Source organism: Phalacrocorax aristotelis, chromosome 3, assembly GCF_949628215.1.
Source record: "Phalacrocorax aristotelis chromosome 3, bGulAri2.1, whole genome shotgun sequence".
NCBI lineage: Eukaryota > Metazoa > Chordata > Aves > Suliformes > Phalacrocoracidae > Phalacrocorax > Phalacrocorax aristotelis.
This window is the reverse complement of record NC_134278.1, coordinates 16,179,165-16,204,111: the sequence shown is the minus strand read 5'-3', so window position 1 is coordinate 16,204,111 and position 24,947 is coordinate 16,179,165. Positions and strand designations below refer to the sequence as shown.

Here is a 24,947-nt window from a genome sequence, read left to right as displayed (position 1 = left end):
TTCTGCCAAGAAGACACCCTGATTTCAGAATCACAGGTGCCGCAAGTTCCCAGAAAAAGGTACTTTACAAGAAGCCAATGAAGGCTTCCCCAGTGAAAATACCCAAGTCAGTGACTCAGCCCCCATGCAGATTTTATAGCTGTATTTTATGCCAATTACCATGTTTCAGAGCAAAACCAGCAGCTGCGTATAGTAAAAGTACTTTAAATAAACCAAGAAAGCATAGTATTTTTTTTTATGAAGTATCTTTCAAAGTAATAAAACCTGTAACTTATTTTAAACTTGGGAAAAATCTTCATGGACCACCATTGATAAGAACTGTGCATGGAAGTTGACCTTATTGCTATATAATTCATCTGCTCATCGAAATTTGAGAGATTGTTACTTGGCTTTAAAAACCTCCAACAACTGGAAACAAATATGCAAAATATACTATATCGAATTACATGCTTAAAAGGGGTCTATTGCTTCACCTTTATCAAGCACCCTTAGCAAAGCCACCCACCATTCCCGTGCCCAGTGGCTGAGGCTGTGCGGAAGCCTATCTCACAGCAGCAGCGGCAGCCGGGACACAGCACCCTGTTCCCCTGCAGCCAGCCGGGGCTGTGCGACGCACCCTGCACTGCTGGGAGTAGAGCGGGAATTGTGGCCATGGCCGAGGGTTGGTCACCCCACCCCTGCTCCTCCATGCTTACAGGTGCGGTCAGGGGCATGGGCTTTACGTCCCTTTACACATTCAGGATTAAGAACCTGAATTTCACCCCTGTGGCAAGAAGCCTTCGGAGCTGCTTCCCCACCAGTATTTGCCAACTCTTACCCTCTGCCTCATGGCAACATCTGCCTGCCTGAAAATTGCAACAGGGAAAAAAGAAAAATATGCCCAAACCCACAGACAAGCATTTTCAAAAGCAGAGACTGTCCTTCAGCTACACATGGAAGCCGACACTGCCCTCAGAGCAGAAGCCTTATCCTTATTTCTGACATGGAATTCTATTCTAGCCGAACAAATATCCTTCTTTACCAAAATGCAGTTTACCAGAAATTAGAGTTGTTTGCTAGGACATTTGATTTATATATTTTGTATGTCAACTTTACATTTAGAGTTCTGCTATTCAATTAACAAGAACGCTAATGAAGATATTAACTCACTCCCTTTGTCATGGAGAAATATTTTAAAAAAACCTCTTACTAGTACAATTTTAGATTTTTTTTTTTGTGGTAAAAAGAAGTGCTAGAAAAAAACGCTATGGGAAAATGAGCAATAAGCAAGTAGAAATCATACCAAGAAGACATTTTCACAAGTCTCAACTTCTGAAGCTACCTATAAATTTGCAATCCAATCTTACTTTCTAATACACATGGAAACCTGCAATTATGCTTTGGTATATATTAATTTCTACCTCCTCAGTGGCTGCAAAGTAAGACTGTATGTGCAAAGTTACCAGTATGATGTTTTCATCTTCTAAAAAATTTAGGAAATTATAATCATACTGTGCTTCATTTTAAAAGTCTCTTCTACCCACTACAGGAAGTAGCTAAACAAAAGCAGAAACAGGCACCTGCCCACCCCTATGAACAGCTGTTCAAATACTATCCTCTAGTAAATACATTATTAGATGGGAAAATGGTTTAATTCAAATTTAAGAAGGTGCTACATAACACATAGCCATCTGTATGAGCTACTGTGTGAATGTTTGTGTGAAAAGCAGGAATTTTAAACAGTATTACAGTGAGTTGTAAATTACCCAAACTATGCATGTGTCAAACTTAAAATTCGAAGTGTAACATCATACATTTGTTAAACTCTGACATTCCCAATAGAAAAAAGTGAAGCTACACTCCATGTAACTGTGACAACGTAAATCACAACTCACTTTCTGATTGACTACATATTTATGGCACACTGCAGTTAAGCATATTCTTCCAGCTAGCGATGATCTTAGTAAACCAACTCCCTCCTTTTAAGTTTTCTCACCAAGTCAAAAACGAGGAAGCATTCTGGCACCTTCAACAACCCCTCCAAAAGTCCTGTGACACCGCTGCCTCCCAGCTGCACAACCCTCCCGCCGGCACCTCATGTCCCACTAAAAGATCTAGGTCCTTCCCTGGACAGAAATAGACTGAATGCATATTTTAAAGTAAGATAGAAGCATGAAGATCAATGGAAATTTATGCTGTGATTTTTTGGGCAACTCAGAGGAACATGAAGTACTGTCCCTGTAAATGCAGACGCAAGCCATTCTGTGCATTGGGCATGAAAATGAGATAAGCACTTTTGCAACTTCCACTCGCAAACCAAGCTGCACCAGCTCTTTAAGCTACAGAAATAAGGAAGAAAATCTAAAAGTTTCTTACCACTTCATGCTGCAGTAAGGCACTTCAGTCAAGATTCACTTTATTTCTATCAAAGTCAGCAGAACTGTCTTACTTTAAAAAAGCCTTTTTTAAAAGTGGCGTTTCAACTGTGTCAGTAATAGAACGTCAGAAATAGGTATTTAACAAAGCCACGTTCCTGTGTTCCTCGTCTCCTTTTTTCTTCTTGGGGTTTCTTTCCTTACTATTGCTCCATCTCAGCTCGATGCCCAGACAAAATTTCCTTCTCTCAAAACTGATCTTGCATTATTTCCATAATTTGTCATTAACTGATCTTAATATGGAATGTTTGACCACAGCCATACATCTCCTTCAGTGTTTTAACGCTTCACTCAGCCAGCACATTCACATCTTTTTAAACTCATCTTACTGATAGAGTCCAGGTTGCCTACAACTATTTTTTTTCTTCATTACATGTGAAACGGTCTGCTGTATGAACACCACACATTGCTCTTCTCATCAGATTGAGCAGAGGAGGCCTTTTCAAACCTTCAGATTGAAAAGATCACAAACTTTTGAAGATTGAGGACCTCTTTAGGGAAGTCAAGCTTTTAAATAATAATTTTCAGAATTCTTCTCTTTACATTACAATAGTTCAGCTCTTCTTTTTGGCCCTAGATGCACACACAGACCTGTGGAGGACACCAGGAATTTTTCCTTGAACTTAGTGCCTTCTTTAGATTGCTCCCTGAAGTTTTTTCATTTTTTAGTCTACTCAAAGGCAAAAAACAATAGTCAAACCTACTTCACAGCTAAACAACATCACTCTACCAACTTCACGAAAGCAGAGAAATTCTAAATAACTACTATTAATAACCATTTAGAAAGAGGCTCTGGAGGTCTGTTGCGTGGAGTGATACTATCTCAGCATTTTCTGTGAAAGTAGTACATTTGCCACACAATTTTAGCTAAGTTATAGCTTTATTATAAGCATTTAACTTCCATATGCTTCAAAGAATTTTTAAGTGAGCAAGACTACCCAGTGAAATTCAACAGAAGTACCCAACATAACTGAAAAATGCTGTCAGTAAATTAGCAAATGTTTGACAGAAATGTTACTTAAGAGTACTTCAAAAACTTGACTGGGGAGCAAAAGAGGTTCTAGCTTGGCATCATCTCCTAAAGAGACACAAATCACTGCATAAACGGCTGGAGTTTTAGAACACCAACATCGACAGAGCGCCTGGGTGGCCATATGAAGTTGCAGCTTTACATTCGTAGTATTTATTTTCCATAGTTTCTTGGAATGCAGTTCATAGTTTAACACAGAAGTCTTTCCAATCTTCAAGTTTTCGCTGTGTGATGTCATTTCACCTCTTTAACAAGATACAGCTTTCAGCCAGTTAAGCCTTTCATTAAAAAGGTTATGTAAATGACAACATTATTACAAGCACTCCACTCTTACACATTCCTTTCCCAACATGACATTAACTATAATGCACCTAAGAGATTTATAAATAAAATCTATGCGCTCTATCCCTCCTATATCGCCTACCTCCATGTCTTAACATCTCAAAATATCTGGCTTATACAAAACAAATTGTAACAGATATTACACACATTAACTATATAGAATGTTTAAAAGTTATTTTTAAATACGAGTTTTAAAAGATAAAGTTAAATTTGAAGCTTATGTCTAAACATATAGTCTATTAAAATAATTTCAAAATTATTGTGTTTAAAGGTAAAATGACAAAAAGCCTAGAAGTTGTAGTAAATGACTCTTGGAATACATGATGAAGTAGTTATTTGCTACATCTTTTAACAAAGCCTGAAGACTTCCACAAATAGCAAATGTGAAAATGTTGAAATTATAAAATATGTTGGTAATTGCTTTGTTTCAATTCACTGAAGAAAAATGATCAAAAGTAGTTCTTTGGGAGGGGTTCGGATGTGGGATTTAGCGAACAGCTTGTACTTTTCATTAAGACAGACCAATTCTCATAATTTTCATAATTATCATTATATGGCATTCTAACATACATGCTCTATCAAGGATAAGTGTAAAAGAACCTTCTGAAGCTTATTCCTTTTCATTTGCCCCAAACTGTAAAAAAACGCCATGACATTGTGGATGCTATCAAGAAGCATTTGAATAAAAAATGTAGAGAAATCAGAAGCTCAAACCTATGCTACAGTGAAGTGAAATGTGATATCCTCAGCAGTTAAAATGGATGTCTTAAGCACTCACTCCACCTGACGCTTCTCAAAATGAATTTCGAAACCAGGTTAACATCGTTTGCTTCCAAAGCTGTGTATGTTGCAGGCATCTAACAGTGAGTAAATCAATTATAGCAACCCACAGTAATTTTCAGGGCTACCAATTAACCAGTCAAGCAGCATATGTTTGCATACAGCAAGAATCCATTCAGGGTCTGAGGATGAAGTTCCAGGACAGTCTAAACCAGTCTCCTGGTCCCCTAAACAAAAATCCCTACCCCTCTTCTGACTTTCTCATCCTGAGCAACCCAGTTTAGGGAGCTGAACTGGACAGGTCTTTTGCAGTTTTCTTTTTTGGCCATTTTAGCTCCTCACACCTGCTCAGTGCAGGGTCAGGTAAGTAAAATAATCAGTGGAAAGGCAGCAGAAGGAATACAGCAACGAAGACAGATCAGTCAGATGCACGGGAATTACACCTGAGAAAATGTAATTTCATTCAAACTTGAAAAAGAGAGGGGGGCAAAAAAACAACCAACCAAACAAAATCAACCTGAAAGAACTTTCCTTTTATTCTACCAATAGAACTTCAATTGAAAAGATGTACAAAGTCTTTAGACCTGATTGTCTCTGGTCATACTAAATCAGTCTATTTTAAGAATAGAAAATATTTTCTTAACTCCATAAGAAAAATATGCTAAGCATACTATCAATAGCTGTTAGTTTATCCATAGAAAATGTTTTGTATTTCACTGAGCTATGGTTCACATCCAAGTGGACTGATAGATGTCTCAGGAACAAAACACTCTTTAAAAATATGTAAGGAGTCATCCAGTAAGTTCAGCCTTTGTTTCTTGACAAACAGGGAAAAAAAGTCAAATTAGCGAATAGTCATATAACTAAATATAAAACTGTTCAAACATTAATATCTTCTTTTGCTCACAAAATAGAGCAGAAAATTTAGAGAGGATGTAAGAGAAAGGTAATTTGTAACAAAGTTATATTTATATACTGCCCAAGGGTCACATTCAGCTGTATATTAACACACACAGTTGTATTAATAAGTATATATTTTGGGAAAAGATTAATCACATACTATTGTCACCTAAATCATTCTACTTTAAAGTAAACGACCCTCTATAGAGAAATGGTAACATCACTTCACCTCTTCAAATGGTTTATCTTTCTCATTCTATTTAAGACAATGGCCATGACCCCTCTCATGAAAGTGTTGTTTGGATTGATATTAAGTAGTTTGAAAGAATGTTTATCCTGAGTTTTGTGTCTGCACTGCCAACTTTAAAACCTCTTCCCTCCCTACCCTTCAAAAACAAAACCAAACCAAACCCATCCTGCAGAAATCCAAACGATACTTCTCAACTTCCTATCCCATTCTGCAGGTACGCCTTAGTTAGTCACTTCTGTTACATCTCGGCTGGAGTACTGGCATACAATTTTATGGACATGAAGACTTCTGGAGCCAAGTCCCGCTGTACAAAACACTGCAGTATTCCTCCACAGCCAGACTCTCCATCTCAATATGTTTGCCTTTGGCTCCTGTGGTTGATTCAGACTTTGAAGGCTGATCTTAGCACTCCTTGAGAAACACTGCACCTTACAGTATCAAGATAGAGGTGTATCTCCCACCTGAAGATCCTGGTTTATAATCATGTTCCTCTTGAGCAAAGAGGCTTTCTACAACAGAGATGAGTTTTATCATTTCTATGTAGAAGCCTTGGCTATTGAGGGACTGGTCCAAAACTAGGGAATGAAATCCCACACAAATTGAGGATTGTAGAAAAGCTCACCAACTTCTCCAGCATAAGTTGCATTTCCTAGTCAGATGCTGCTTATTTGCTACAAGATTTGTCTCCAAGTATCATAGCTGAGGGAGCCAGCATAACAGCTTATGGAAAAGCGAATACATTTCCCCAAACTCTAAAGAGAAAGAGACCTTGCAGGAGTCCCGCAAGTAGTCTTCTTCCATGTCAAGCTCAATTTTAAAAAGCATTTCATAACACTGAAGTGTGTTCTTTCAGCAACATCTGAAGTTCGTTGCAGAAACTTTCTCCTACATGAAAAACAGAGGTTAGTAGTTACTGCAACTACTTATAAAATAAGTGGTTAGGAAATACTACATTTTATCTCAAAACTTTAAAATATATTTATTCTTTAAAGATGGCTTGTGTGCATATGGAGAGAAAGGGGAAGAAGAGAGATAATAGCTTATTATTCAACAGTCTCGGCTGAAATTGCTTTTCAAAGACTAGCCTAATAGAGGTAGCGCAGCTCACACTAAGATGACCAAACTATATATAAAATTGGAGTAATTTTCACTGAATGCTTGCCAAAATGAGACAAACAGGACAGAACATCTGTCAGCCAATATCATCTGATTAAACTTACTGAAAAGATCAGAGGAAAGAAAAGCCAAGTAACATATGCGTTTTCTCACTGAAAGCATCAAAAAATACCTATTATTCCCAGTGTTACATATTCATATTTGTCAAAGAGGATAAATAACTCAGAAAATAAACAATTACTTAAATAATCATAGGGGATACGAAGAGTAATACATCTTTGTAACTACTCAAGTCATGCACATGAAACACATCTCTGGCCAAAATTCACTTTCAGTAATATAAAGAAATATTAACTTCCAAGTACACATACATATATGCATAACAAGACAGGCTGTAGCTCCTACCAGTGATCTCATGGAAAATCTGGCAGTGCCATGGAAAATGTTCAATGTCTTTAATATACGACCCTTTAAGAAAAATAATAAAAAGGTTCTATTTAAAGATGTGATAAATCAGTAATTTTAGTTCTGTGATTTTCATCACAGTGGCACAGTTGCAGATATTCCAGTTACACTCCAATTCAAGTTTCACCCGGATATTTGAGTAACAGAACAAAACATCTGGAGTCTGAAAAAATAAAACCAAATCATCACTGGGCCCAGGATGTCTGCCCCTTCCTCTTCCTCCAATTATTTCTCCATAAGGCATACAAAATTCACTCCAAAACCACAATGAAATACCTGAGAAAGAAGGGATGGACCTCCATGGAAATACGTTGAGTGTATTACTACATTCCTAAACATATTACTAAATTTCACATACAGTGAACTGTTAGGCTTCAAAGCAGTAACAATTAAGCTCACAGAACTACATGCTAACAAAACACACATTCAGATTTTAGGTCTAAGATGTTAGGGATCCACTTAAACAAAACATAATTTTATTAGGAAATAGACTTCATTTGTTAGTCTCAACTGTAATGGCTCCATGTCGCTCTAAGATGAGAGGAAAGATGAAAATGAAATGGGTACAACTATCTTACATATCAAAGAGATAACAAAAAAAAGTTACCCAGTCACTAGTGACAATCACCATGGTCCTCTGGACTAAAACAAGCTCATGTCTAATACTGGGCCCATAAGTAGTCCTACCCACTTAACTGTATTTACTAAAATGTTTTAAACTAAACACGCATGTAACTGCTTGTAAAAATGCACCCTAATAACACTTCTGAAAAACACTCCCCCCCACCCCAAAGTGTCTTTCAAAAGACTTTCTGGAATCCATCTCTAGGATCCATTCAGTTTTCATTATTTGTTAAATAATAAAAAAACCCAAGTCCTAGTCTAGCTATCCAAGATGTTCATCCTGGGGAAAGGAATTTATAATGAGAGATATGAAAGAGCGTTCAAACACCCAAAGAAACTCCCCACTGTGGCAGAGAAACTCCTTTCACCTTTTTTGTGAATGAATGATAAATTCATGTTTTGGGAACATCTGCACAGTATAACAATACAGATTTTGGATTTGCTGTATTTGATTTTTCACATTAGTGTTGTCGAAAAAAGAACTTTTATGAAAATAACTGACTTACACTATCCCCTGGGATACTTATTTCTCTGAAAGAAAATTTCCTTTAGCATGCCTGACCAGGAGATCCAGTATCTACAGAAAGTGATCCAGTCACGGTTCCCATACTCTAATGGTGAAAAAATATTTTTTGTATCACCCTCAATCTGTTGTTACCAAAAGAGGGCTCTGAATTGCTTAATATCAGGCTACAAATAAGAAACAAATTGAACATAAAAATGACTGTGGTGACACTGCAAGTGTCTCTGCTCCATAAATCATATTTTATATAGTTTTGTAAGATTTTCAGACAAAGAATCAAGAACAATTGCAGTTGTAACTCCAGTAAACTATTGGCCTATTCCTTCAGGTGAACCTCATACAGTTCAACAAGGCCAAGTGCAAGGTCCTGCACCTGGGTCAGGGCAACCCCCAGTATCAATACAGGCTGGGGGATGAAGAGATTGAGAGCAGCCCTGCTGAGGAGGACTTGGGGGTACTGGTGGATGAAAAGCTTGACATGAGCCAGCAATGTGTGCTCACAAGTCCAGCGGAGAGCTACCAAGATGATCAGGGGACTGGAGCATCTCCCCTATGAAGAAAGGCTGAAAGACTTGGGTCTGTTTAGCCTGGAGAAGAGAAGACTATGAGGGATCTTAACAATGCTTATAAATACCTGAAGGTTGGGTGTCAAGAGGATGGGGCCGGACTCTTTTCAGTGGAGCCCAACGACAGGACAAGGGGCAATGGGCACAAGTTGGAACACAGGAAGTTGCAGTTAAATGTGACAAAAAGCTTATTTCCCATGAGGGTGCCAGAGCAGTGGCACAGGCTGCCCAGGGAGGCTGTGGAGTCTCCTTCCCTGGAGACATTCAAATCCCACCTGGACGCATTCCTGTGCCCCCTGCTCTGGGTGTGCCTGCTCAAGCAGGGGGTTGGACAAGGTGATCTCTGGAGGTCCCTTCCAACCCCTACCATTCTGTGATTCTTTGTAAAGGGGCCTTATAAGAAAGATGGGGACAGACTTCTTAGCAGGGCCTACAGCGATAGGACAAGGGGTAATGGTTTTAAACTAAAGGAGGGTAGATTTAGACTGGATATAAGGAAAAAAAATTTCACAATGAGGGTGGTGAAATAGTGGAACAGGTTGCCCAGAGAGGTTGTGGATGCCCCATCCCTGGAAACATTCAAGGTCAGGTTGGACGGGGCTCTGAGCAACCTGATCTAGTGGACGATGTCCCTGCGTGTGGCAGGCGGGTTAGACTACATCATTTTGAAGGTCCCTTCCAAGCTGAACCCTTCTGTGATTCTGAAAGACTTCTGTCATCAGTACTGAAAAAGACGGTCTATATCAATAATCAGCTATTTCCTTAATAATTTGTAAATGGTATCCATCATTAAAAATATTTTTTTCTTTTACCAACTGTAAAATTAAACATTTGTTTTCTCTGGAACCTTCAAAATAGTTTTATCTGTTATAAACATACCCACCTCTCCATTAACAACCTAGAAGTAACTCTTTTTCTTTAAACAGTCTTGACTCAATATAACACTACTGATGCAGTTGGTGTTGCTACCCTGATGTAAGAATATGAAATCAGAAAGCACTGAGTAAGTGTAAAGTCAAATTAGTATAATTTAATCCAGTCAGGTATCAAAGCAGGCTGCACTGGTATCAGTCCGCTTTGTGCCAGTGTAACATAACATCCATATTAGAGATGGAGGAATAGTAACATGGCACTAAAAAGAATTTCCAAACAAGCACTGGCAGCTAAGACATCAAATTAGTCATTTTGGCATTTTGTACACTGATGGATTCCACTATTTTCAGAAGAAAACACGAGCCGGTATTCATCTTTAATACAAGCTTGTTTACACACAGAATCCTGTTGTTTCCTAAAACAGAGGGGAAGAAACAACAGATTAAAGCAACAGACTATAATACAAAAAATAGGTTTCAGTTACCTGATTTCAAACGTAGACAAGTACTAATAGGAACTGGCCTTTTACAAGCTTCTCTAAAAAAAAAAAAAAACCAAAACCCTTCCAGTTTCTACAATTTCCGCTGTACACAGACTAGTAAGACGGTGTGCTATTACCCCGTCTATTTCTTACACAGGTGTGCTATTTCTTACACAGGTCTGAATGTAATAGAAGAAAAGAAAATTAGAATAAGAGTGTGAAATGAGTTCTGCTAAATTTATATTAGTAGATTCTAGCAGAATTGATGTTCTCTGCAATTTTGAAAGTGGCTACAGTATTTGCACAGCAGTACTTGGAGCTTTGTTCTTGTCCCCATGCTCCCCTCAAAGTTCCATTACTGACATTGTGACAGGACACACGGATGATGGCGTGCAGTCAAGAAAGTAAACTCCATATCTTAATTAATAAACACACCATTCATTTGAAATCTAGTTCTTTGAGGAAAGGAGATACACTGGATTTTTTTAGTTTGTTTTGGACAGGTTTAAGATTGTGGGTTGGGTGTTGGGTTTTTTTAGATGCCATAGCGGTAGTTACCATTGTGTTCTGCAAATCTGCCAGGATTAACTGGAAGGTGATTCATGTTAGTTTTAATCCAGTTTAGTTACTCAAGTCCATTCACAACACACCAGCACAAATATTTGTGTCACCATCAAGGTGGTGCCCCATGGAAGCAGGTGGAGCTACTTCTCTAACTGATAGTGAAACTATTTGTGGAGCTGTTAGCCATTTGTTTTTAAATGGATCCATATAACTAAGGGAGAAAGACCCAGGTTAAAAAGTTTGAGATCACTCAGGCTCAGTTTCCCATACTGAGAAATTTCTGCCTTCTTCAGATTTCTTGAACGTTTATTTTTCTAACATTAAAAGCTGCTTGCTTTCTCCCTCCAAAAGCGTACAATTTTATCAGTTCATTTACAGACTCCTGCAGGATAAGTACATTTTTGTTAAATATTGGTGGCAATCCTTAGTGACTGAAGCCCTTAATAAATGCAAAAATAAACATTACCTTTTTTAAAAAAAATAAAATCTGGACTATTAGAGAATAACCCAGAAAACCTTATTTCAACTATCAAGATAATCATGTCTATTCCTCTTCTAAATGTGTTACTGCTAAGGCAGAAGAGTCAAGCTGGCTCTATTAATAAGAATTTTTGCACATACCACTGAGAATGCATGTCTGTCCTCTGCTGTGTCCACCTTTTTAAACACAAAAAGGTCACCTTCTTTGTTATATCTTCCTTCCTTCAGAACATTGTAGATAACCTGAAAATAGCTAGGCTAGTTTTAATTACTGCTGTATTTACTTCCACATCGCAGACCAGAGTTGGCTGACCCAAGGGCCATACTTGCCTATTTAGTAAGCTTCTGTCTGCAAAATCTCTTCTCCTTTTGCTTCAAGAAGTCATTCAGAAATAGATACTGCATCCTACAGCATTTTAAGGTTTTCCTAATCCCTTGACTACTCATGGATCTTAAACGCATGAGGACAGAGCTTATCTGAAAAGACAGAAAGACATTCTAAAGGTCTCTGTCTACATCTGATAGAGATCTTCACAAAGGAACCCACACCCTCAGGAACTTTGGTCTCAATCTGACAATTAAGTACCTTGTATCTTCAGAACCATAGGACTATTTCACTGTCTTTTCAAGATAAAGCTATTACAAGGAAAGACTCCTAGGTACTGTGAAACTTAAACGAGGTATAAAAGTTTTCTTCCACTAGATAATAGCTTTGCAAGGTAGCGGTATTATCTGCACACATTCGGACAATTAAATGTTGCCTTAATCACCATGTCATTAAACAGAAGCCATGCATACCTGCCTTTATGAGACGGTTACATTACAATTCTATCACAATTTGTTTACACACTGACATTAAAAATATCAGCCAGAATTATGGTAGCTAAAAGAAATTTTGAAATGGAAGAATATTTTTCAGTGTATTTAGCTTGCGTTTATTCCAACATGATCGGTTTCCCCTTTCTGTGCAAATTTGTCTTTGGGAAACAAAGAATAAAAACCCCCCATGATTGTGAAATAAAAATATAACAAGAAATTCAGAACTAAGTGAACATCCCAAGTTACATGGGAAAATAAAGCAAAATAGAAAACAGATTTCAAGTTCATCGTGGTTCCCTAAGTTCAAAATAGTTTTCCTGTAGAAAACAACTTGATGTTTCCTACAATTGCCTTAATCTTTGGCAACAAGTGATTCTGGTTGGCAAATACCATCTCACCTTTCCATGAGACCTGAGTATACCAATTCCCACAAGAGCTATCTGAATCAGTTGCTTCCTCCAGAAATCAGAATTTTTACATTTGAAGGAAAAAATCCTGTGCATCAAGATCACTAGGGTCAGAAGAGGTGTATGCACTTGGCTAAATGTTGTGGAGGAGAAGCAAATTTACAGATGTCTCTTGTAAGAGTACTGCAGCACACATCCTACGCGTATATACACAAGACCAGAGCACAGACCCATGAGCAAACTAGAAACAGGACAGCCACACCAGCGTGGCACTGCCTCACAGCCAGCAAAGACTATTAAATAGATATCTACTACAGCAGCATTTAAATCTGGAGAAACAAAGTCCTTACATCACCAAAACAGTTTGTCAGCTTCACCATACATCATTCAGGTAAGAGCATGACCCTAATGTTTCAGGCCATTCCAGACAAGCTTGTGCCCCTAATTGACTTGGGTTTCTTATATTTTGTTAACTGTCCTTCAGGGAAAATCTGCATACAACTAGCTGTACGCACCTCACCGTCCACAGAAGTACAAACATACAAAAAATTTGTTGTGGAATAGGGCTACACCCATTTACTCACAGACCAGCATTTTCAGAAAGTGTATGTAGGTATAACACCAGATGATCAGAGTTGCATTGTTTTAGACGAAAAGACCTCTTGCTGCTACTTCACTACCTCTTGCTCTACTGAAAGAATGGTAGTACTGAATTTCACAATATTTCTTAGCTTGTTCTGTCACATTGTGTCTAATCTAGTAATTAAGTCAAAACCAGCAGAATAATCAGCAATTTGTGCTTAAAATGAACCTTGACAATGCTCAGGGTGAATGACAGTTTCCAAGACCACATCTGTAGCAGCAAGTGAAACAGCAGCACCTGAGCTCCAGCATGAGACCTCCATTGCCCATGCTGTAACCAGGGCATGCTTTTGGACAAACACAGGCTATGAACCTAATGCTAGGGTCAGGGCAAGACCATGCCAGTTAGAGCACAGCAGGACCCTGACGCTGTCTGGTGTACGGTTTCAGATGCAGACTTATGGACAACTAAGATATATTACTTTCATGACTATTTTGCATGCAAGCAAACACAAAGAAAAAAAATGTTATGATCATCTCACAGTCTGTACGTACTTTCAGCATCAGTGACCATACAATATTACAGCATCGAACATGTTTGTTTCTTCCCCCCACCAGGACAACTAATCCAACAGTGACAAGATTTCATACATTAGAAAGTAAATCAAGACTTGATGACAGTAATAATAATACTGATTCTGCAGTTCAGAAAATTACTCGGTGTATAAAACCAAGAACAATTCCCATGTGCCAAGAAAGCAGTCTGATCACATGGTAGCCTCTTCTGATATTTATGCTCTAGAAATTAAGCTTGAAATCAAAATGTAACTAAAAAGTTTTACCTAGGAATAAGATGTGTATAAGACTTTTCTTAAATCCTGCTTTCTACATACTACAAAAAGTCTAAACAGCTTATACATACTGCCATTCCTCTCCCCCTCCCTCCATTCAGCATCCATTTGATGTAACGTGTTGATAAACAGAAATAACTGCTTGGGTTTGATATAATAAAAAAGGACTTGGATTGTAAGTATACTGAAACTTAACCAATTTACATCTAAGTCTGAAAGACACACTGTACATCTTTCCTCATAAATTTAGACAGTGTGATTTCAAAAATAAATACTGTATTACCAAACACACTTTCAGCAATAGTGTCTGACTGAAACATACCATACTGTATAGAAAACTTAAAATAAACTCTATAGTTCAGCTTAATGCTGTCTCTGCCTTTCTGATTCAGACAAATAAGGCCTGTGATAGAGTCATATAAAATAAATCTGTGACTTTTAAAAATTAGCACTGTCATACTTTACAGAATTGGTTTTAAAGTTACATTCTCTGTTTTTAGTATGCTAAATTTTGGCAAAAATGTTTTGACAGGTAGAGAGGGGCAGTTGGGACTTCTGGCACTTGAGATACACTGCAGGGCACACGTGGGAAACAATACTGGTAGTTCTAAAAAAGTGAAGAGCACTGAAATAGTTTATTTTGACACTTAAATTGCCTTTCTTCAGAGGCAGCCAACCATTAAAATAGATGAGGTGATTCACACCTCATAGTGCTGCTGTTTAAGGCTTCTACATGTACCAACCATTCTTTATCACACCACCCATATTCAGAGGTTTTCTTCATAATCCTAACAAATTATTTTCAAAACAGAGCATCAGCTGGATGTCTACAATTAAAAGGATTTGCCAGCACAGTATTTTTCAGGAGATGCAGCTTATATTAGTATGTTTATTATTTCTTATATCTTTATCTTCTAATTCATGCTTAAAATATTCCCAAAACAGAACAAACACTGCACACATACAAAACAGTGTTTCTGCTGCCTTATTTGCTGTTACATTCAGTTTTTTGCAACCAGAATTCTGATGACTGGGATTCTGCTGCTCCCCAACCTCAGTGGCACAAACACCACCATTTCCCGAGTCAAGACAAACCCTTCAGTTCTGGGGAGATGAACAGTGGGGGAAACCCATAGAGATGGGGATTAAAGAAATAAACTTTTAAAAAAATAATTAAAAAGTACATTTCACATAACTGAAGTAATTCGTTCATAGTAACATTGGACAGTGAACTTGACAGCAATTAAAAAACCAGGGCTTTATAAAACTTTGGAATTTAATATTAGGAATACATTTTTGTCTTGTAAACGCAGTTATTTTTAGCTTTCTCTACCAGATGTATAGCATAGTTCAGGTGCTTATAATAACCAGCATGAATGCAACTCTTAAATTTAACAAAATTACTAACTACTTTGTACCCACAGAGAAAAAACTAAACATAGAATAATGTTGAAATTAATAGCAGTAGCTGCAATACAATAAACTGCCGGTGCCTCCCTGCCACGTAAGTAATTCAAATTGTGTTCAGTCGCTTTTCGTATGAAAGAATAAAATTTTAAAATCCAGATTATACCCACTAAGGAAAGAGGCCATTGGATAGGCCAAGAATTAAAAATTATGGCTTAATGCCTAAGTGGGCAGACTTTTACTGTTGGAGGAAGAGGTCCTGAAATGTTCACTAACGGAAACAGATTGTGCATGCGTGCAGCTGGCATTAGAAAGGTTTTCATTATTCAATAAACCAACAGCTTCCAACACAGTACTATTTCCTGTTCTTCTCCATTTTCTTGCACTATGAGACGGAATAATTCCAATCCTAAGGTGAGAGACTTCATCATTATTGCATTACAAAAGCTTAAAAATTCCACAAAAGAAGCATTCAGAAGTCAAGTGTGGTTATAAAATTCCATAAAAAGGAGCGGAAACAGTACTAAGTAACTCCATTACATCTTATATCTACTTACTACAGCTTGTTCCAAATAACTTTAGCTGCACATATTAGAAACCTACCACAACATACACTCCCCTGTATACCAGATGGTGCTAAAAGTAATTTGCAAATAAAAACGTGTGTCCTATACATGCAACAAATGACAAAGCTTGTCTCCCTAATATTGCACTCAACATAACCAGTGCTAAACTGAAAATGGAGACCAGAACAAACCAGTTTCAGAAACTACAGGGAAGACCAGTTTAAAACTAGTTTTGGTATGAAGTAGAACATTTTCACAGCACAGGCAATCCAAATGATTGCATACCCCTCGACCTAAACTTGTGCTATTATAGTTTTCAGAGCATAATCTCTTTGAAGATATGTACATACATGCTACAGTGAATTTATCGATGCAGCACTCTGAACACTTTGAACAAAAGAAAGTACAGAGGATCAACTTGTACAGTAGCAACTTACACAAGCAGACTGTTTTCCAAATTCACAGCTCATTCAGCAAAAAGTAATTTCTAAGAAACGTCCAAAGGTATTTATCTATACCATAATAGGGTAAATCGACACTGTTGAGATAGCAATGTTTGATATTTAATCAACAACTAAGCTAGAGACTTTGCACAACTATCTTTTTCTTCCTTCTAGTTATTTATTTATTTGGTAATACTAACAGTCAACATTATTTGTTTTGAGATTAAAAAGAACGAATAAAAAGAATATTTGGTAAAGATTAGCTTTTCTTCTTTTATCACTGTTCAAACCCTCTTTCATGTCTCTATGTGACCCCTTCTTCATTTCCTCCTGAAGATAAGTATTAAAAAAAAATTCTTGTGTTTGGATGAGTCACCCAAACCTTATCCTGCTTTATGCAGGATCCTGTTATTCTGTACTTTAAATACAGACTAATAAAATCAGTACCCATGACTTAGAACAGTCAAGAAGGCAACAAAGCAACCACTCAGTTATCTGAAGTTTCAAGGTTCAGAATTAAGCACTTTGACATGAAGTCTCCTCGTGATCACCCTTTTTATATCATGTAAATTCATTCTAAATATTAAATTCTTCTCCAGTACAGGTTTAAAACAAACAAACAAAAAAACCCCACCCTTCATCATCGCCATTTCATGTAGCTGGAAACAAAGAAACATTTATCTGATGACATGCAGTGTCAGCACTAGATGAGCGTTCAGACCCTCCTGCACACCATCCTTTTTATTTACCCCTCTGCCTGTACCATCTCAACGACACTGTCCTACTAGTAAAAATGAACGATGATATGACCATGGCATTGAAGTAACAATGCTACACACTAACATCAAAACCCAACTGTTCCCATCTGGGCACATAGAAAACACAAAATATGTGATTGGTGACTGTTTGCAAAAGATTTAAGTTGTTCTACATAAACTAAAATTTAAAACATGCATAATGAAAATTTATTTGTATGTGACACCCAGACTGTTTTTTTCCTCATGTCTATCACCTTCCAGATGCTACAAAAACTGAAGCAGAGACTGAAGAGGAAGGATGTTTCACAAGCCAAGGGAGAAATTTACACCCATCTCTTCATGTGAAACAAACCAACTGAACTCCACGATATTTCATAGAAGGAAAATAAGACCCCTCCCTCAGTAGTTGTAACCATAGCAGATGAACACAGAAAAAAAGAAAAAGCTACGTCCACATCACATATGCAGCTGTTACGGATTCAGGCTATCCAACCTAGTGAAATCTGGACAAAAGTCACAGAATGACAGTCTTCCAAATACAGAGACCCTGCACATTAAGGGGTGGCCAAATCACCATTTTAAGCATACGGTCATAAAACTTTGTTAGCAGGTATTTAATATAATGTCCCAAAATAAGGATGCAAGTGACACTTCACATGCACTAAGGAAGCTTAAACGGCGCTGGCTGTGAAGACGGACCACTGCTGGCAATACGGGATGTGTTTTGACATTTTGCTACTGTAGAGCGAGAGCTTCACGCGCAGTAGGTATGGCTTTGGAATGGAGCACTACATTCAACGTTCTGTTTACATAGTGAAATACTCATTAAAGTAAGTTTATTACTGGCAAAGGCTGCCAGTATAAACATGACAATGCTTCTTGCCATGTACCATGTACCAAGAAAAAAAAAACATTTGGTGCTTTTCAGTATAACAGCTTAGAGCAACCTTGGACACAATATAGTATATTCTGCCCCTCCTCCCCCCCAAAAAAAACCCCCACAAACCATCCTTATGGTTTATAAAAACATACGTATTTTTAAAACTTTTAAATATTCTTTCATTATGTAAAACTACTACCAAGCTTCAATCATTTTCATCCTTAAAACCCAAGGTCAGGTCCTCTGCGGCAGTGATACAATTCCAGTCATATTTTGTAGATCAAACACTGGCAAGAAATCATCAACTGATAGCTGCAGAGACTGCTTACTGTGGTAGCATTTTTTTTTCCTTTTTAAATTAGGCAGCTTTTTTTATGGATTACATTACTAGACAAACAGCCAAACGCTTTGGCATTGCTCTGCCATTAGTTGAAAACCGAAAACGTACTTAAAAAACAGCAGCTTTTTCACACATTCCCTAACTGACACTGAGGCTACTAATATTTGGAAAAGTGGAGTGTTCCTAAATTTTAATTCCATCACATATAAAGAGGAAAACTGCGCTAATTTGAGAGATTGGCTGTCTTGTTTTTCCTCTTAAATTGTTATAGAGGCTGAACAACTAAAGGATACTAATGACCCAAGCTGCAATCTGATCAATACAGGTGAAATACTGGGAGTGAACATTCATCTTGTGAATGCACACAGAAAATCTGCACGCATCTCATGTATGGCAGTAAAAGTATTGAAGCTGAGCAAATGGGCTTTTTTCCTCTCTTAAACTAAAAGTGAAAGGCTTTTAATCCTAGTGTGGATTAAAACAGAATATAAGAACACATAACACTGTCAGAAAATAGAACTGTCCTTTTTCAGTCAACTATATTACTATATATAAATCCATCACACAGGAACAATGAACAAAAGATGATTCTGTTTCTTTAAAGCTCATCTTTTTCAACTCTGCAGTAGATGTTCTGAAATTACAGATCAAAAAAAAGAAAATTTATAGAAAAAGTCAGAAGGTAAGAGAGAAATTACAGCACAAGGACTATAACAAGAAAAAAATATTTTTTCAAGAACAGAGAATCATTTGGACTTTCAACTACTTAGTGGGCAATGAATTTCGGATCAGATCCTGCTAACCGCTACATCTTCAGCTCTTCCCTGTGCTTGCTGGCTCAAATTAACACAACAGATTGTTCTTACCGATTCAAAATTACATGGCAATAAATTCAGGAAAATGAGACAACTTTCATTTTAAATATGAAATACTGAAAGCTCATAAGGCCAGAATTCTGCAAAGGGATACATGTGTGTCAGCCACGATGACCTGGAGACCTGGCATTAACAGAGCTCAGCATAGTGATCTGCTAAATTAACACTTGGTATAAAGTTGGTATCTATCTGGTTGATGAGATTGCTATAGACAGATGCACCTATTGAAAGGATCAGAGTTGCAGCTATATCTGCAACCCACTTTTCATTAGGAGCAAAATTCTAGGGTCTCAATGGCAAGGATCAACTTAGATGAACATCTATTCATGTTCAAACTAGTATAAACACAGTTCACCTGTCAGCTTTATTTTAACAAAGAAATAAATAGCAAATTTGATTTTGGGTTTGGGGTGGGTTGTTTTTTTTTTTAAGTTTTAAGGTATGTATATTCCAAGGCACTTAAACACTCTCCTGCTAATAACAAGTCCATTTCTTACTCCACCATAAACACGTTCCCAGTGTACCCCAGCACTGTGCTCACCATTTCACTGCTGCACTGCCTCATTTACAGTTCTAAGAACTCCTTTCAAAGGCTGACATGGTCACAGCAGAACAGGCAGAAGATACTAAACACTTCACATCTCCAGTGCAATGTCAAGGTTTAAGCTTAACGCTAAAATCCCAAGGCTTGCACTGAACAGGACCAGGGGCGGACACCAGTTCCTTTCTCTAAGCAACTGCACTCAACTGCAGCTCAGCGAAAGGAGCAAGCAGACAACTGCACGGAGGAGGATGATAAGATTTATCAGAGCTGTTCGTCACCACCACAAAACTATAAAGTTGAGTTCAGCATGTGCTAAAGTGATACAATTACACACAGCAAGGAAGGAGGTCTGGATTAGTGTTACACAGCCTACATTGCTCTATCTGAACACATTAGCTGTTCAGCTAACACCTACCAATGCACCCTTAAATAACATGTATTTAATGCTATATGAAATAACTCAGTTAATACTGTAGATAGAGCATATATGCAAAAGCATAAATACACAAATGTATTTGAGAACTGTTAAGCTCTTCTTCAACGCAGCTATCAACTGGGAACTATTTGGTAGGAATGTATTTATAGAAGGGTTTCTTATAGATCACCCAAGGTCAAATACCATTGAGCACTATCATCAATGTGTACATGCAGTACACAAAAATGTCACTTCATTAAATTAATGGATGACACAAACTGGCAGAAGAACAAATAGTAAGAATACAGTAGTTTTACAAAGTGATCTGCACAATCTAGATGTAATGCACAAAACTGGGTTTCATATCCACTAGTGCAACATTACACGACCAAAAAAAGTAAGAGACCATATCATAGAAAGCTGTGACAATAAAAAAGTTATTTATCTTGGCACAGGCAACCTAACACAGGCTTTCAACATGACACAGTGAGAAAAAGAGCAGTCAATGGATGTCTAAAAGGGGTTGCAAAAACATACTTCCTTTTGCAGATGCCTTTGCTGAAACTATCACAGACCACTGTACACAGTTCTAGCACTCCCATTTTCATGTCTGTATCAGACCAAAAACAGGAGAAACCCACCAAGTGCAGGCTACGCATTTAAACCGTGCTAATGAGTAGAAAGTTCTCTATGATGGTTTTTTATTTAGCAGAAAAAAGATGGTGATAACCACGTCACACATTTCAATTTCCATTTTTTAAAAATGTTGCCTTCATAACTAGCTACCAGGACAAACTAAACAGCAAGTTCTCCATCTCTTTAACACCTCTGAATTGAGGCTGCCTGACTTTTTCAAAGACAAAGATAATCAAACACAAATTATTATGCTCAACACACGCATAAACGGACAAGTGTTAAGGCACACAATATAGCAAAAATCACATTAGAAAATCTAACAGCCTCTCTTGAGCCCCAGAGGGGCATGGGAGGAAAATAATCAATGTATTTGGATTCATAGATTCTCCTGCTGAAGAAATAGATGTATGTGGTCAGCCATCCTGTGGTCGGGAAGGTACACAAAGAAAGTCTCTTCATTTAGAGCCACTGAATAAATTATCTTGTGATAGGCAGTGGAATTGGTATCTAGAGAAAGACAGCTTATTACCTCAGCTTTTCACATCCTTCAAATTTGTACCATGTGTTGTAGATTAACAGTTACTTTTTTGCTTTTTACGGCTGCCCAAAAATAAAGCATGCACACAAAATGCAGAATAGCAGCTGTTTATGACTTTTCACAGTGTAAGGAAATGAATTCCATTTTGAATTCCATTCCACATTTTTAGTTTTGGTTATGTTATTTTTGGAGGATGAAATAGTGGCATTCCAGCTAGTCTTTTTAAGATTTTTTCCCTGACTCTTAGTTTCTGTTGCTGTATTTCTACTTTTAACTGAAAACACATTTCCACTTATGATAATTTAGACTGAAAACAAGCTGTTTAGTAAACAAGTAAATTTTGCAATTTGAATATGATATTTTCAAACTTAGACTGCCTAGAAGAATGCCAATACAAAAATCAGCGTCAAATAGCATAAAGCAACAATGTCAAAGCCCAAAAGAAAAAGCTTTTGCAGGAAGTCTGTTGCAGATTTCCTAAATAAGAATAATAAATAAATAAATGAACCTGAAGTAGTTATTTCATATGTAGACACATTGAATGCAGAAACTAGGAAATTCGATTGATTTGCATTATATTCCACTTGCTACCAATTTTTTAAACAATACTTACAGAGAGAGTGCAGAGAGCAAAGTGATGGCCTTTACCATAAAAAACATGCATTTCCAATCCAGCTAACACTCTCCCATGGTTTGCTAATTCGTCCAATGTATTACACAAAGTGGTCTACATTGTAAGCATACAAAACAAAACAAAAAATCAAGTGCTAAGCAGGACGGTCTCAATTTTGCAATTAGAATTTCTCTTCAGAACCATAAACAGTTTTTAGTGTATCTAATCTCTGTCCAAGGCAGGGGAAGCAAGAGAATAAAAGAAACACACTGTTGAGTATAAAAGCAGAGAGTGTGAAGACGTCTACTAGGGTTAAGTATTAACCTGATGCATTTTTCAGAACGACTGTACTATTTTTAACTGCTCTTTTTTGGCCACAGGTCAAAGTTTTCCTAGCAAAATACCAAAGTGAAAATGCTGGGAGCGAGGCCCAGAGGCAGCTCTCTCTGCTCTGGCCTAGGCAAAAACTCATCTGAGTCCAGCTAGATATGTAGCACTGTTTCCCACTCCCCTTCATTGACTACTATGGGTGTCATTATGCCTCTGAACATCTATGAAAAAAATAATACAGCACTAAAGCCTCGAGAACATTTTTCAGATGTTGTAGGAAATTCCTATATTCTCCACACAGCACAGGCATACATACTGTTCAGTCAGTTCCTGTATTTTTGGCCAAACAGAACTGAGTAATTTGAAAGTTAAAAAAAAAAAAAAGACGACTCAGTGTAAATGCCTTGAGCAAGTCTTGAGAAGACTGGGATTTCTTCCCCCACACCCCCACCCCTTTTCTGTTCCTCATAACTGGGGCACATTGGAAATCTTGGGACAGACTGCAAATATAAGGTTTGAAGACCCTTAAGTTCTAATAATAATCAAGACTCCCTCTCACCGCCTTTCCAGGGTTTAGATGTTTTAAATCGGGAAATATAACTCCCTTCCCACTCCTTCCCGAGGGCATGGATTTCTTACTAAAGGAAATTATATTTCATACACTCACACAGAAAAGTGCTATTTGAAATAGGAGACAGAAGAATCAATTTGCCCCAATGGAAAATAAACGTGACCCCACAGGAGACCCCCCCCTCCCCGTTACATTTCTCCCTTAGGCGTGTCCTTTTCCTGAATTATTTCCACATCTCCCAGCAAACCCCAGCCTCTCCAGAGGAGGGTTGTGCAGGGGGGCTGCGGCCGGCTCCTGGGTGCCTGGCAGCGCACACAAAGGCAGGTACTTCGGGGACGGGCACGCCGTGATTATGAGGCGCGAAAGTAAACGCTGTAAACGACGCTGAGAGAGAGGGGAAAAAAAAAAGGCGCTTTCCTCCCCGGGTCGGATCCTTCCAGAGACATTTCTCACCTTTCCCCAAAACAAGCTGCGCCCACACGGAGGGCGCTCGCTCTCAGCTCAGCCCCCCCCAAAAAACAGCCCCCGGGAAGAGGCTGCGCCGCCTTCGTCCTCCCCCGGGATGCGGGAGCCCTTTCCTCCCTCCCTCCCTCCCGCTGCCGCCCGCCCGCGGCGAGGGCAGCGCTCCCTTTGTTACCCCGCCGAGTGCAGCGCGGCCCGGCCCAGCCGCCCCCTCACCAGTAGGCTCTCCACGTTGACCGGCGAGCGCGGGTCGCGGATCATGGACTCCAACTTCCTCTGTCGCCCCTCTAGCATCCCCGCCGCCGGCTCCAGAGCCTCCGCCGTGACGGGAGCCGCCGACATCTTCACCGCCGGCTGCCGGCTCATCCTCCGGCCCGCCTGGCGGCGGCGGGAGGCCGCCCCCCGCTGCCGGGAAGGAGGGGAGAGAGCGGGTCGCCCGGCGGGCCGGCGCGGGGCCTAGCGCGGCGGAGCGGCCGGGGCAAGGGCGGGGGCCGTAGCGGGCCGGGCCTGGGCGGCGAGGCGGGAGCGGGGGGCAGCGCGCCGGCGGTGGCCGCCTGGCGGCCGACCGGGCATGAAGGGCGCGGGGAAGCGGCCGCTCCTCCGCCCGGGCGCGGGGAGAGGAGGGGAGAAGTGGGCGGAGAGGAGGGAGCGCTTCCCGCCGTGCCCCCGCCTCTCCCCCTGCTCGGGGCGTCCCTCGGCGGGCGCCGGCTTACGGCCCGCTCCGCGCCGCCGGCCGGGCCATGGCACCGCAGGGAGGCGGGGAGGGCAGAGGGACGCGCCCGCCGCGCGGTCGGGCTCGGGCTCGGACCCCGCTCCCGCTCCTCCTCCTCCGCTGCTCGGGTGGAAGCGGCGGTCCCCGCCGGCCTCGCCTCGCCGCTCCCCCTTTGGGCCGCCCCCGTCACTCACTCCATGACTGCGGCCGCCCGCCCCCTGCCCGGCGCGGCGCGGCCCGGTCTCCTCCCCCGGCCCCGCGCCGCGGAGGCGGCCTGCCTTACCCACAAGGCCCCGCTGCCAGCGGCGGCGCATAGCTCGGCGCTCACTCACCGCCTAACTATAAACCTGAGCTCAGCACCCCGCGGCCCGGAGGGGGGGGCCGAGGCCAGGAGTACCAAGGTGACCTCCCGGCTTCCAGAGGTAGCTGCTGCGGGCAGGGCCCGGGGGAGGCACCAGGCCTGGGCACAGCAGTAGGAGAGACAAGGGGCTGTGTGGTGACTGGGTGAATTTTGCTTGAGGCCGCGTCCTGCCCGTGTAGCGTAAAGCACGCCAAAAAAACCCACATTAAACATTTGGGAAAGCGGGTGAGCAGCGTTTCAGGTAGAGCGGCAGTGCTCGGGGCGCGTAGGAGCCGGTGGAGGGAGAGGCGAAGGTGAGGCGCTCCCTCGTCACCCTGAGGAAGAGCAATCTCCTCCACACTCTGTGCCGGACGTGGTTACTCCTCGGTGGGCGTTTCGAGGGGGACAGGATGCTCTTTATCAGGCCCAGACTGTAGCGGGGAGAGTGCC

The 24,947-nt window shown here is 40.0% G+C and overlaps 1 protein-coding gene across 4 annotated transcripts in view; it reads right to left on the bottom strand.

Annotated features, from left to right (window-relative positions):
- Positions 1 to 23,951, bottom strand: part of ROCK2 (Rho associated coiled-coil containing protein kinase 2) — a 112,036-nt gene extending 88,085 nt beyond the window's left edge. For all 4 annotated transcript variants that reach the window (XM_075086810.1, XM_075086809.1, XM_075086811.1 and 1 more), the window contains exon 1: positions 23,662 to 23,951. In XM_075086810.1, coding sequence (XP_074942911.1) covers positions 23,662 to 23,811 — 150 coding nt within the window. In that variant the 5' untranslated portion in view covers positions 23,812 to 23,951. The remainder of the gene's footprint in view (positions 1 to 23,661) is intronic.
- Between the last annotated feature and the right edge of the window lie 996 nt (positions 23,952 to 24,947).